The sequence below is a fragment of the Lithobates pipiens genome, unplaced genomic scaffold, assembly GCF_037356315.1.
Source record: "Lithobates pipiens isolate NorthernLeopardFrog02 unplaced genomic scaffold, aLitPip1_a1.2 Scaffold_18, whole genome shotgun sequence".
NCBI classification, from domain to species: domain Eukaryota; kingdom Metazoa; phylum Chordata; class Amphibia; order Anura; family Ranidae; genus Lithobates; species Lithobates pipiens.
In genome coordinates, this window is record NW_027507758.1 from 146,240,581 (window position 1) to 146,255,156 (window position 14,576).

General features: G+C 41.1%; 1 protein-coding gene across 2 annotated transcripts in view; it reads right to left on the reverse strand.

Annotated features, from left to right (window-relative positions):
- Positions 1 to 2,327: 2,327 nt before the first annotated feature.
- SIPA1L2 (signal induced proliferation associated 1 like 2) overlaps positions 2,328 to 14,576 on the reverse strand; it is a 329,734-nt gene continuing 317,485 nt past the window's right edge. For both annotated transcript variants that reach the window (XM_077486232.1, XM_077486231.1), the window contains exon 21: positions 2,328 to 8,760. In XM_077486232.1, the coding sequence (XP_077342358.1) occupies positions 8,614 to 8,760 (147 nt within the window). In that variant the 3' untranslated portion in view covers positions 2,328 to 8,613. The remainder of the gene's footprint in view (positions 8,761 to 14,576) is intronic.

Genomic DNA, 14,576 nt, shown 5'->3' on the forward strand with positions numbered 1-14,576 from the left:
TGGTTGTGTGCAGGGCACCGCAAGGCAGTAACAAAAAAAATATTTTTAAACATGGCCCTTTACAATAAAAATCCTTAAGTGCACTGTATTTGGGCGCCGAACACAGTGCACTATGGAAAGCGCCACGTCTATGCAATCACGGGATTGCAGACGTGGCACTTCATTGGCGGGGTTTGGAGCTGCTTTGCAGTGCAATCCATTGTGCCGAGCAGCATCCGCCCGGCCAGGTACTTTGTTCTCAGTGTGAGAACAAAGTCCCTTCCGGCGGGCTACAAAAAGATGGTCGCCGTGAAGATTAATATCCTTGTGTTCAGTGGAGAGGGGAGGTTCCTCCCCTCTCGATTGAACACATGTGACAGCCAGGAACTAGCTTGGGAGAGCCTAAAGTACATCAGATTTCCGTCTGCCCCACACCATTTACAATGAAGCGCGCCCCATGTAATTTTATGCTGCAGCTCTGGAACTGGTTAAGAAAAACAATGCAGTACTCCGCTGGGGGCCCTTGATGTAAGGACGGACTCCGCTGGGGCACCTGATGTAAGGACAGACTTCGCTGGGGCACCTGATGTAAGCAGGGACTCCGCTGGAGGCACCTGATGTATGGAGGGACTCCGCTGGGGGCACCTGATGTAAGGAGGGACTCCGCTGGGGCACCTGATGTATGGAGGGACTCCGCTGGGGGCAGCTGATGTAAGGAGGTACTCTGCTGGGGCACCTGATGTAAGGAGGGACTCCACTGGGGGCACCTGATGTAAGGAGGGACTCCGCTGGTGGCACCTGATGCAAGGAGGGACTCTGCTGGGGGCACCTGATGTAAGGAGGGACTTTGTTTGGGGCACCTGATGTAAGGAGGGACTCTGCTGGGGGCACCTGATGTAAGGAGGGACTCAGCTGGGGACCCCTGATGGCACTTGGTGGCAGGCCACGTGGTAGGTGACACGCTCAGGGCTCCCACTGATTCTGCATTATGGTGAGTTGAATGATTTCATTTTATATTACAATGTAATAATATAAATAATGGATGCATTTCAATCATCCTGACACCATAACAACCATGGTGCGGGATGATTGAAGTGCTAACACCAGGTTTTTGGAGTATCTTTATCTGCTGATTGCTAACATTTCTAGAATACACATATTTCTAGTGTTGTGTAGGATCTGGGCCTGCTGTCCCTCCATCCCTCTCTCGCTCTCCCTCCATCCCTCACTCATCTCAGACGCTAACCACATCACCTTAGTGCCACGACAACTATTTTGCTGAAACCATGCCAATTTCCACCAAGTGGGAGGGGTCAGAAAGGAAGGGCAGGGTCTGGCGCCCCTCCCATCCTAAAACTTCACCAGCTGCCACTGGCTCATTCATATGGGCGCTATGGCCTGTACAGTACGAATCAGCGTTTTTGTGTATGTGGCTGTAGCTGTGTGCATGCATCCTATGTTATGCTATGGGGCGACTGTACAACAGGTCCTAATTTGACAGACATGTTGGGCCAGGGTGGGCAGACATTAGCCTAGGGTGGATTTGTGGCTATAGAGGAGGATTGAAAATAAAGTTGAGCTCAAGTCACATTTTGTCTTTTCAAAGATGTTTAATTTGCTCACAGAGAGAGAGGGTCAGGGGTTCAGATACCTCCAGTGGCATGTTTTCCAGCCTCCAACATCACTCCTCCTGTCACAGTGTATTAAGAGAATGTGGGCCACGGTGTACTGCAAAAATAAGGACCATCAGGCTAACACAGGTATTTTTTTAATGTTCCGCAGCCAAGAACTGGGTGCCTCCAAACATCCTCTCCAAGGGAGTACCAGGAACCTCTAAGGGTCAGACTCATTCCGCCTCCAACAGGTCATCTTACCCTGGGTGTCCACCTCGGGTGCTGTATTCTTGTCAGCCAGGCAGGACAGCTTAAGGCTATACGCTAGGCCCAAATAGACATCTGGCCTAGTCAGAACATATTATCTCACGCACCTCCCCAAGAAGGACCCTCACTCCCTTGACTCCAAAGAGACTACCCACACATTGTGTGTAGGAAAAGGACCCCTGTTACATGTAGTTCCTGAGGACGTGCCTACATAAATAGGAATTGAGCTTTCAGCAGCTGCCCCTGCAGGAGTATTACAAGCCTGGTGATGATGTCATAGGGAGTAATAAAATATGTTTCTCACAACAAGAAAATTGGAAAAATATAATGCTGGGGCAAGCTCTAGAGGAGAGAAAAGGTTTGGGGTTAAATTGGGTAAAGCCTGGACACTTTAACATTCACCTACTGCTAATGGGATACAATGGGAAATGAGAAGGAATTTCCAAAAAAGAAAACATTAAACAGCAATAATGAAATCAATGATTTTATTTTAACATACATTAAAATAAACTCTAGTACAACAGTTCCTGTTCTGTAGCATTTTATATATTGAAACTTTTAATTATTGCAAATACTTCATAGACAACAATGTTGATGTCGCAGTTGCTGCATATTATATTGCATTAAAATCAGGTATTTAAAATTAATTTGCATTAAACAAATACTGAAATACACAGTAGAAATTACAAGAGCATTGGCTCAGTAAAGTTTGAGGCCTAAGGCAAATATGGATTGTGCAGCCTTAATCCATATATACTGTATATTAATGATGCCACATTTTATGTTAAAAATTGTCACCTACCATTTTAGTGCTGCTGAAAAGGTCACATTGATACCACCCTTGTGGCCACAGCACATATTATACTGCATTACGTACATCGTACATTATGTATCAGGTTTTCTGGGAGCCTTCTGTAGCCCATTGACTATGTTACCTTATATATAGGATGGCCCTAAGTGGTAAATATCTGGTTATGTATTATTGTAGCTTCCTCTCACACAACTTTTAATGAGAGGGAAAACACATCAATCATAGTTTCATTGATCACTAATCACAGTCACATAATTTTGTGCTCATAGATCATACCTACTTATGACTGCTGCAGTTATGCTGAAGAAGATGAGCTAATAGGACTTCTCTTCCAAAAAAGAGTCTCCAGTACAGAATACTACTGCTAGTTAAAAGTCATTAATGACATCATCATTCCAATAACCAACTGTAGTAATGATGCAGTGGACACATTTTTAAGACTGATGACTGTAAAGTAGTAGAGGAAAACAAGCTCCACAGATGGAAATTATTATTATTATTTATAGTAGCAAAAGTGTACATTGAATGAGGTGAAAGTCCCAGTGGGTAAAAAAACTCTCGCAATTATATTGTCCCATATTACAGTACAGAATATATAAGTATTTTTAGTGGAATGGTGTGGAATATGCAATATACTGCACAGTGTATAGAATGTTATAGTCTGGCGTGTGTGATGAACAACTCATTGTATGGAGTGGGACAGTCTAGGGTGTCATATATAGGACAGTGTACAGTTGGGGCAATCAAGAGTAAGCAAATAGCGTGCGGTGGCCCAGATTATGTTGTGTCAATCATTTTGAAGAGTGTAGCATACAGCTCTGCCATAATTGGTACACATTTGCTAGTATTATAATAATCAGGGAGCTTTCTGTCTCAGGCCCACTTTACATAGCATGATCTGGATTTTGTGGCCAAATTTCAGAAAAAGACTTAAAATGCACTCAATACTGCAGGAGAGTGAAAGAGTAACTGTCAGTTTCGTCAGGTGAACCCCATAGATGGCTACCTGGGACACACATTCACATCCCCTGACACTGGCAATTGTGCATGCCCACTGTCTGCTGCCATTTTTTGTATGATGTAACCTACTGTAACTTGTCAGTAGCAACTGCAATATTCTATTAGATCTATAGCATCAGCATCCACCCTTGCCGATTGCTGTGATGTGCACGTACATTCACTCCTATGTAAAATACCAGCAGACATTGGGCATGTGCAGTTAATATTTTTTCATCTAAGAAAATAGTCTGTCTCCATTTTAATAACAACTAACTACAACAATAGTAGTCTGTATTATCAATTTGCATCATTCACCACAATACATTCAGCACATACACTAATCACAGCTTATTCTCCCCCAATAGCTCCTGTCAGAAGGTCAGTAGGCTCTCATTTGTTAGGCTGAAGGCACATCAGTCCTTTCTTGCCAGGAGTCTTAGGGCGAATCTAAACCCAGAAACAAAAACAAATATTTTATGCTTCCAGGTCAGGCTACAGGAAGTGACTAGAACACTGCAATGATCCAAATATCGGTAGACATTTTTTGTAATTGCTATGAATGTTCTGTAAACCAATGCAGCCTCTCTAAGGTCCGGTAAGTGGCATTATATTAAATTATTGTTCTTGGGTTTAGTTATCCTTTGATTTTTTTTTCTCTTGCCCCTCTCTGACATGAAGCAAATCCCACTTACTGCACATCATTTCTCTGCCCTCCTAACGTGGATCCTGTTCACACTACACTCTGCCATGCAAGATGCAGTGGGTGGCATACCTTTCAATCTCACTTCCTGGATTTCTCCCTTAATATACTACTTGGATTTGTCCCTTAATACATGTATGGAACTAGCTGAACCCCTATTGCTCTTCTGTTCCATGATGGAACTCAAGGACAGATTTCAGGATTTTTGTTTAAGGTAAGATCAATTTTAAGGAAAGACGTAATTATTAACCAATAAAGTATTTTTTTCTGCTAGTGCTAATCACAACAAAAAGTGAAAAATATTTTGAGTAAGCCAAATAAAATTAGTTTATCAAATGGATTCAACATGATCAAATTTTATTTGTGCTTTTATTACATTAGGATTGGTATTGTCTTTTTAGTCTGCTCTTTATTTTTGTGCTACATTTCAAGAATAAATAAAGTGGAATTTATCTTTACAAAATATATTTGCGTTACATGTCTACACGCTGCCATTACCGATGTATACTCCTAGAGGTATAACAAGATAGTAACACAGGAATCATTCTGCCATAAGACGTCTGAACTAATAATCCATAACCCCCTTATTGTCAAGGAAGAACATTGTAAAACCCTACCAGGATACTCATTGACATTGGGTTGGTCAACATTGTGCTTGGTAATATTTTTTTTTTCTGTTGTTGAAATCTCAGTATTTTAATGTTATTGCTCAAAGTAATGAACTTTTGTCAAAAACGTAAATATAAATATGCTAAGCAGCATGCTTTCTTTGTGTGTAGGTGTTGGGATCACTTTATATGCAAGCAGCCTAGCATTAAAAATACTTTGCCTTCCTAAAAGGGCATCTCATAATCTAAAATGCTAATATCTGGTGTATGATTTCTAATTTGAAAACGGGTTTCTAGAGAACTACATTACATCAAACGATACTTTTCTGACGTGTACATCAACAAAGAGGAACATCACATCATTGGGTAACTGACTAGGAGAACACATAGATATTGAACTGAGTGATGCAACAAACAGCAATGTTTTCCTTCCAAATTTTGCTGAAGACGTACACTTTAAGATTAAAGATTTGCTAAAAGAAATGAAATTTAACAATAATATATATATATTTTTTTTTATCTATTGCACTAGTAAAGATTTTTTCTTTTTGCAAACTCAGGGTTAGCAACAACATTAGCTGTGATGTTTCAGATATTGTATTTGCATGAGTTTTATTCATATTCTACTGCTTTATATACAAATATTAAAACCCATCATCTCCTTCATAAAAGTACAGTTATATTTTACACGGCAAACAAGTAAATTATGTGCTTACCTGAAAATGAATCATTCAAAATATAAAAAGAAAGGTACAACTTAACTTTGTACTAGCAGCTTTGTAGCACGGTTTGTTTCTTTAAAGAGAACCAGTCACTAATAAGTATTGCATGAATTGCTTTTAATTAAATTGTGTTGGTAATTTAAATAATGATTATGTTTCTCCCTTCTTAGATAACCCGAAGCTGTCTAGTGAGATTAAATTATATTACCAAGTGTGGGGTGAAGATATGCTTGGTAATGAGAAATACTGACAAAAATCTAGTCATTGCTTTTCTCTTGCAGAAATAACCTTAACAAATAAATGTCAAATAAGATATCTGTGGAGATTTAATAGTCACTGTATTTCTGCTTGGATGCATACACAAAGCACTGTTGTTTCTTTGTGTAAATAGGACAAATAGAACTCAGGATGGCCAAATCATACAGTACCTCACTTGTTACAATCAAAAATAATGTGATAAACTGGCAATTGGCCAACTGTCAACCCTGGAAAAAGTTTCCCTTCCTCCAAAATATGCCAAAATATGGAACATGTATCTAAATGTATGGTTTAAATAATAACTGCTATAACAACCAATATTCAAACATAAGATTCCAGTAGAAAAAAAAACATGAAACTTGGGTGAAAGTTATGTGACTCTTGGTCAAAAACACTGATAAATAGACCTCTAAGAAAAAAAAGTATTTTTGTAGGTCTTGATATGAAATATTTATAAAAGATACATTTGTGGAGCAAGCATACAGTGTGAGGAGTTAAGTGAAGCTGAAAAAGCTGCAAGGCTGTCATTCAAAAGGGTCTACAAACTTTTTGGGGAAAAATCATAAAACAGAAAACTTTTGCGGAATGGTGAGTAAAATTTATATTTGTACCAAACTATGGAATGTAACATGTCATTGGAAGTTCATTTTGCTTGGACTTCACTTTTTCTGTGACATCCTCAGTATAGTCAGTGGTGACCAATGTGAACAACTTGAAGTACCAAGAAAGTGACATTTCAATATGCTGGCTAACTACTGCTGAACCCTTAAGAGTTCATGAGGCCAAATTCAGCACAAAATGAAACACTGCTTCTTTTTAGACAATACTTTTGTGCATTTTATTAACCTCTAAAATATAAGCTATTCTCAAAGTAGAGTTGTGTTTTAAGCCGGCCATAGATGGTTCAAATCTTGGCCGGTTCAGCAGGGACCAGCCGAGATTCGAACCATCTATGGTCAGACTGATTGTACCCAAATCGATCCATCGATCAACTTGGGTACAGCCAGCATGTAGGATTTTTACATGTGATTTTTGCCAGCGACTATAGCTGCTAGAAATAATGACTGTGTTTTCTCGCCAGGGACAGCACCCTGAACCCCCCACCCCATGGGGAGAAGACTATAGATTAGTGGGAGGGATTCTCCAATCAACACAGAATATGTTTATGGGGGAATCAAGCTATTTTCGTTCCTGAAATCTATGGTTGCAGGAAAGAAAATCACATAATCTATAGCCTGCCTTTCTTACAGACCTTGTCTGAAACAGAAGGGTTCACCAGTTTCTGTTTGGCACAATTGTATCTCCACTTGTTATCTGCATACTTTATTTCCTAGTAATCATATTATTTTATGTAAGCAATAAATGACAGGTTCTCTTTAAGCTCTGCTAAAGCAGAAAAACAGTGTCTCAGTCAATTGACATTTAGGTACTGATAAAGCAAACACAAAATAACTTTAACTATACAGAAGTGTTAAAAGTGAAATATGTTCAAAAAGTTGTCAAAAAAGTGTAACCATTCACAAATGTAAAAAAAAAAAAAAAATGCTAAATTGTTTGATTTGCTTATCAGTAGTTACAGAAAGTTTTTTTTTTTTTTTTTCGTCTGGTGTAAACAGCCGTCTAACCAAATAAATACATATATATAAATAAGTAACAAATCAAACACTATTCATGAACAAATAAATAACTTGTGACTCAACCCTTTAAAATAAATGTGAGATGTGCTTATTGCTATATCAATATAACGATGTCGATCCATGTAAATCATTAGAGCACCATGTAAGGGGAGATTGGAAAGTGTAGCTCTGTTATAAAATACATCTAATCCAACCTTTTTAGCATCTTCCACAACAAAACACAATTAGCCTCATGATTAAGAATTGGAAGGGATGAAAAGTGCCTGTATTGCTCATAACAACCTGTCAGATGTCGAATTTCATTTTCTAAACTACACTAGAAAAATAACAGTGTGACTCTAAGAGGTTGCTAGAGCAACGTCTCCATTCACCTTCTCTTTAACGCACGAGGCATATTGAGTTGTAATTCAAGTGCACCTTGAAACAAGAAAGTTCTATTTGAAAATCTCTAGCATAGCAAATTATACATTCAAGTTAGGTGTTCACAACCTCACTGTCCTAACATACAGAGATAATATTTACAAACCTTTTTTTTTCTAACATTTAATAAAGTGTCAGTTACAATTAAAGTAGAACTATAAGCAATTTTTTTTTTCATTTCGGATAGAGCCAAGGGAGGGTTATAAGTGCTGTCGGATTTTTTTTGCTCTCCATCTGTGTCCAATTGCGGAGATTTCCCTTCACTTTCTGTCCCAGAGCCAAACAGGAAATTAGAAGAAATCCCAGCAAATTAAGGGAATTTCTTGGTCACCAGAACTAGTGTCCCCCATCTATTAATTTTCTGGGGACAACTCAAAATGTGGTATTTTCTGTTACTTTCAATGATGATGATAAGCAAGACAAATAGAGAGGGAGAATCTCCCTAACGGGGGCACGGGTAGCAATGACAACTGAAAAGCGTTCTAATCCCTCTGCATTCTATCCATGAGTGCCTTTAGTTATACTTTAGTTTAAAATGTCATATTGCCGCATTGTTACATATTATAGTCCGGACATTGATGGATATATTGAAACAAAAATTAGTTTTTCTTCTCCACTGAGCTGAAAAACCATTCTGTAAATTTTTGTAGCTGGGCTGAAGCGGTCTGGGATTCTTCTTGAAGCCTTATATTATGTTGACGTAAATGATGCACTTCAGCCTGTAACATTGCCTTGTGCTCTTTTTCCTGTGAAAAACCAATGGGAAATATAAGAGGTAAAAACAAATTAGAGTTTCAGCATGACAGCTTCATAGATACCCCAAGTTTCCAGTCTTTATTTTTTTGTTTAAACTATACTCAAAAAGTGTTGTGCATGGTAATATAAAAATATAACCCTCCTATAAATTTGCTGTTCTAAAATATCAATACAGCTATTCAAATCATAACATGCAAAACAGTGTTAAAAAATATATCTACCACCCTATTAAAAAGTGTTTTTATTATTATTATTATACACAATTTATATAGTGCCAACAGTTTATGCAGCGCTTTACAATGTATAGGGGGACAACACAATTACAGTACAGTTCAATACAAAAGGTACAGGAGGGCCCTGCTCGTAGAGCTTACATTCTAAAGGGAGGGGGTGGTATAAAAGGTAATAGCTGTAGAGAATGATTTGATGGGGGTGGCCCGGAGACAGTTAGGTGGGCGTGGGATAGGCTTCCCTGAATAAATGAGTTTTCAGGGATCTCCTAAAGGTGGACAGGGTAGGGGCTCTGGAGAAGTCTTGAAGGTGAGCATGGGAGGAGGTAACAAGGGAGCTAGAGAGCAGGAGGTCCTGGGAGGAGTGGAGGGGACGATTTGGGCGATATCTGCAGATGAGGTTGGTGATGTAGATGGGGGTGATGTTGTGAATGGCCTTGTGTAGTTATGGTTAGCATTTTGAATTTTACAAGGTTGGGTAAGGGGAGCCAGTGAAGGCATTGGCAGAGAAGAGCAGCAGTCACAGATTGGTTAGTGAGGTGTATTAGTAAATAATAATTACCAATCCCTGTATAATTAATAAAACTAATATTACATATAAAGAGCAAAAAAAATAAAAAAATAAAAATAAAAAGTGTTGTTAGTGCAATAAAGTGCATAAAATCTCCAAGAAAAAACAAAAATACATATTTCCTTCTGTGGAGCAATTCATATTACAAATTCATACAATAGTACAAAACATCCATATTAGAAGTGCACAGTTTTACACCTAGGAGTGTGGTGGACTTTATTGGCACATGGTTTTGCTGCACATTTTTAAAGAGAACTTGGACATTTTGCACTTTTGTACTATTGTATGGATATTTAATATGGATTTTTCCACAGAAGGAAATGTGTATACCGTATATACTCGAGTATAAGCCGAGATTTTCAGCCTCTTTTTTGAGGCTGAAAGTGCCCCCCTCGGCTTATACTCGAGTCATCGCTGTCTGCCCGCTCGATCAGCGTGTCGAGCAGACAGACAGCGGCCATTCTATAATTCAAAAGCCGCGCCTCCGGCTCCGCCTTCGCCTGTGATAGGCGGAACACTGAATTTCCCAGCAGCCTGTGTTCCGCCTATCACGGACATCGTCTCATCCTCGTACTACGGACGAGGATGAGACGATGTACGTGATAGGCGGAACACAGGCTGCTGGGAAATTCAGTGTTCCGCCTATCACAGGCGAAGGCGGAGGCGCGGCTTTTGAATTTTACAATGGCCGCCGAGGCGCCGACGAAGAGGGCACGGGACGGAGGCAAGGCACGGCACGGCACGGCACGGGACGGGACGGGACGGGACGGAGGCAAGGCACGACACGGGACGGAGGCAAGGCACGGCACGGGACGGAGGCAAGGAGGCAAGGCACGGGACGGAGGCAAGGAGGCAAGGCACGGGACGGAGGCTCGGGACAAAGGCTCGGGACACAGGTAGGCTGGACACACACACACACACACACACACACACACACACACACACACACACACACACACACGGACACACACACACAGGGATGGATGGATGGATGGAGACACACACACACAGGGATGGATGGATGGAGACACACACACACAGGGATGGATGGATGGATGGAGACACACACACACAGGGATGGATGGATGGATGGAGACACACACACACAGGGATGGATGGATGGATGGACACACACACACACAGGGATGGATGGATGGATGGACACACACACACACAGGGATGGATGGACGGACACACAGGGATGGACGGACACACAGGGATGGACGGACACACAGGGATGGACGGACACACACACAGGGATGGACAGGCATGTCTCACCCTCGGCTTATACACGAGTCAATAAGTTTGCCAGTTTTTTTGGGGGTAAATTGGGGGCCTCGGCTTATATTCGGGTCGGCCTATACTCGAGTATATACGGTATATTGTTTTTTTGATTGCACTTTTTTTTGTGTTTTTGCATATTGTATATAATATTAGTTATATTAATTATACAGGGAAAATTAGTAGTTTTTATTCATTTTTTTGGTTTACTTAACTTACATCATATGTGATGGACATGAGTAGACATGAGTATGAGAGTGGAAAGTATGTGCAGAAGAGAACTTCAGAAGGTATGAGGATCAGCGCTATATAGGATAGGAGTTGGTAGGGCATAATGGGGGGCAGTGTGTGCATAGAGGAATTCAAAGAATATGGAAGTGGATAGTATGTATAGGAGAGGAGTTTCAGAAGTTATGAAGGTGGGTAAAATATGTGTAGTAAAGGAACATAGCCTTTATAAGATCAGGCTGTATGTGTGGGAGAGAAGTGTGGAGGGTATGAGAACGAACAGAAAAGTCTACAATGTATCTAGGCCAGTGATGGCGAACCTTGGCACCCCAGATGTTTTGGAACTACATTTCCCATGATGCTCAACTACACTGCAGAGTGCATGTGCACTATAGGAAATGTAGTTCCAAAACATCTGGGGTGCCAAGGTTCTCTATCACTGATCTAGGCTGTCCTCTGGCTACCTCAGCAGCTACTTTGGTACCTGTTTGATGTCTTAGGATAGCTGGTGCCCCACAGTGTGGAAGCACTCCAGGAAGGAGTGTGGAGGAGGCTCTTACCTTCCCCAGCTCTCCTACAGTAAATGTCCTGCAGCCTTTTTCCCCCCCTCACAGGGTAGATCTCTCAAATCAGTGAAACATGCACAGAGGTGCAAGGAGAGGTTGAGAGAAGACAAGTGTGGCTCAGGGAACCCCAGACCAGTACAACAGAGAAGCCAGGAGTGGCGACATTGGTCTGGAGGGTGGAAGGGGGTTAGGTGACAGTGTGGGGGATTGTGGCTGTGTTTCCTGTTTGAATGGGAATAGATACACCGTGGGGTTGATTTATTAAAACTGGAGAGTGCAAAATCTGGTGCAACTCATAGAAAATCAGCCTCCATTTTTTTTTTTTGTCAAATATTATTTGAACAAGCTGAAGTTAGAAGCTGAAAGGCTACCATGCACACCTGCACCAGATTTTTCACTCTCCAGTTTTAGTAAATCAGCCCCAGTGTTACATGTGATTGTGTGTTGCCTTTTAGATGATTCCCTTTAATAGATAAATATAGGATCAATTTATAAATGCATTAGTCAAAATTTCGACAACTTTCAACCAGATTCGCATATGTTCCCAATTGAATCAAATTCTAAATATGTTTGAGGCTGAAGTTAGAAGCTAATTGGTTACCATGCACACCTGCACCAGATTTTTCACTTTCCAGTTTAATAAATCAGCCCCAGTGTTACATGTGCTTGTGTATGCATTGCCTTTTTCTATAATTAATTGTAAAAGATAAATATAGGGGACAATTTATAAATGCTTAGAAATGCTTTAGTCAAAATCTCTACCACTTTCAACCCAATTCTAAATGTTTACATATATATATATATATATATATATATATACTGTATTTATCGGCGTATAACACACACCTCCATTTTAAGAGGGAAGTTTCAGGAAAAAATATATTTTTTTAATAAACAACTTTGAAGCAAATTAAGGGTCAGTGCCCATGAATGCAACCTGATTAGTGCCCATCTGCAGCCTCCCCATCTCCCATCAATGCAGCCTGATCAATGCCCACCTGCAGCCTGATCAATGCCCATCTTCAGCTTGATCAATGTCTATCTGCAGCCTCAATTCAGCCTGTTTAATGTCCATCTGCAGCCCATCTCCCATCAATGCAGATGGATTAATGCAATTTTTCAGCCTCAATGCCCATCTGTAGCCTCCCCATCTCTCATCAAAGCAGCCTGAACCGTGCAGGAAATCATCAAGCCGTCATCTCCTGTTTACTCAGCTCTCATTTGGCTCTCACTCGGCTCTCACCTCACACTCACAATCCGTTGGCATTGGACCAGCTCCTGTGATAGACAGAACACTGGTCCAATGGCAGTGGCAGAGGTGGCACTGAGTGTGTGTGACGTAAGAGTCAAGGGAGAGAGTAAACAGGAGATGACGGCTCGGAGAATTACGGTGGTGCTCGTCCTCTGCCTTCCCCTCTGTGGTACACTATATATATATATATATATATATATATATATATATATATATATATATATATAAAATGAGCAATAGTGAAGGGTGTGGATACAGTGAATGTGTGCACCCTTCTCTGTCCCATAGTTAATAAGTATAAGACACGGCTATTTCCTAACTACTGTGAAAAAACCCTGATTAACAAAACATTAATTGGCAAGTCACACTGGCAATGAAATTCTACTTTCATGCATATAGACACAATTGCGGTCAGTAAGTACATAATACTTCATTTATGTGAATTTTTAAAAATAAATAGTGAAAATACCATGTACTGTAATTTTCATTTTAAAAGCAGGTCACATTTTTTTGTCTGTCTTTCTACTTATTTCAAAAGATCCAGCTTTGGAGAAGTCTTCAGTTGGTGACATGTGATGCAATCTCATGACTCAAGACAAAGGTTTGATCTGAATGGTACATGACACAGGGATGAGCAATTCTGTCAGTCAACCTGTGTGTTTGAGGGGGAGGGGTGCTTGATATCTCTGGAAGTTCCCTTCTCTATAACACACTGAGAGTGTTACCAGAAGTAGCAGAATCACTGCCATTTATTGCGAGACCACCACTATGACCCAACTGTTACCAAAGATCAAAATCAAGGTTAAATTGGTTCTAAAGGCTCAGGAGTTTTTACCGTCATGTGCAGCAGACCCCCCCCCCCCCCCCAATACTTACCTGAGTCCCATGTCGAGCCTCGGCTCTCCGGGGTCTCTCCCTCCTCATTGGCTGAGACAGTAGTGGAAGGCATTGGCTCTTGCTGCTGTGAATTACAGCCAGTGAGCCATGAGGAGAGAGAGGGGTGGGCCAAGCTCTGTGTGTGAATGGAGCAGGAGTGAGCCTGTTTGGGTGACCCCCTTGCAAGCGTCTTGCTATGGGGCCACTCAGCAGGAGTTAGGGGCCAGGAGCGCCAGAGGGAGACCCGAGAAGAGGAGGATCGAGGCTGCTCTGTGTGCCACCACTGCACGGAGCATGCAAGTATGACATGTTTGTTAATGTTTTTTTTAAAAAATATTGCCTTTAAAGGGTGAGTTCACCTTTACAGAAAAATCTGAATGGTGAACTTACACAGGACACCCCCTCCCCCCTCCCGTCCCGCTGACCTGCAGCAAAGTGATCTCCCATTCTGAGCCCCGGTTTAGCTTTCTCATGACTCCGGGGCTTAGAAATCCCCGAAGCTTAATTTCCTAAATGTACCTGTCAGCAGGGCCGTCTTTAAGGCAGGGCAAAAGGGGAAGCTGCCCTGGGCCCTGTCATTGTTGTGGGGCCCAAAGCAGCTGCCTCATACTTGCCAACTATCCCAGTTTAAATTCCCTTGAATATTTAGTCCTGTGCTGTGTCCCGATATCTCAGTGTGAAGATCTGGTACTAATGCTGCCCAGCTCTGCCCTATTGTTGTGTACAGATGACTCACCTGTAGACCCTGTGTTTACATGGAAATACCCGGAATTCATATGTAAATAGCGGCAGCATTACTAAG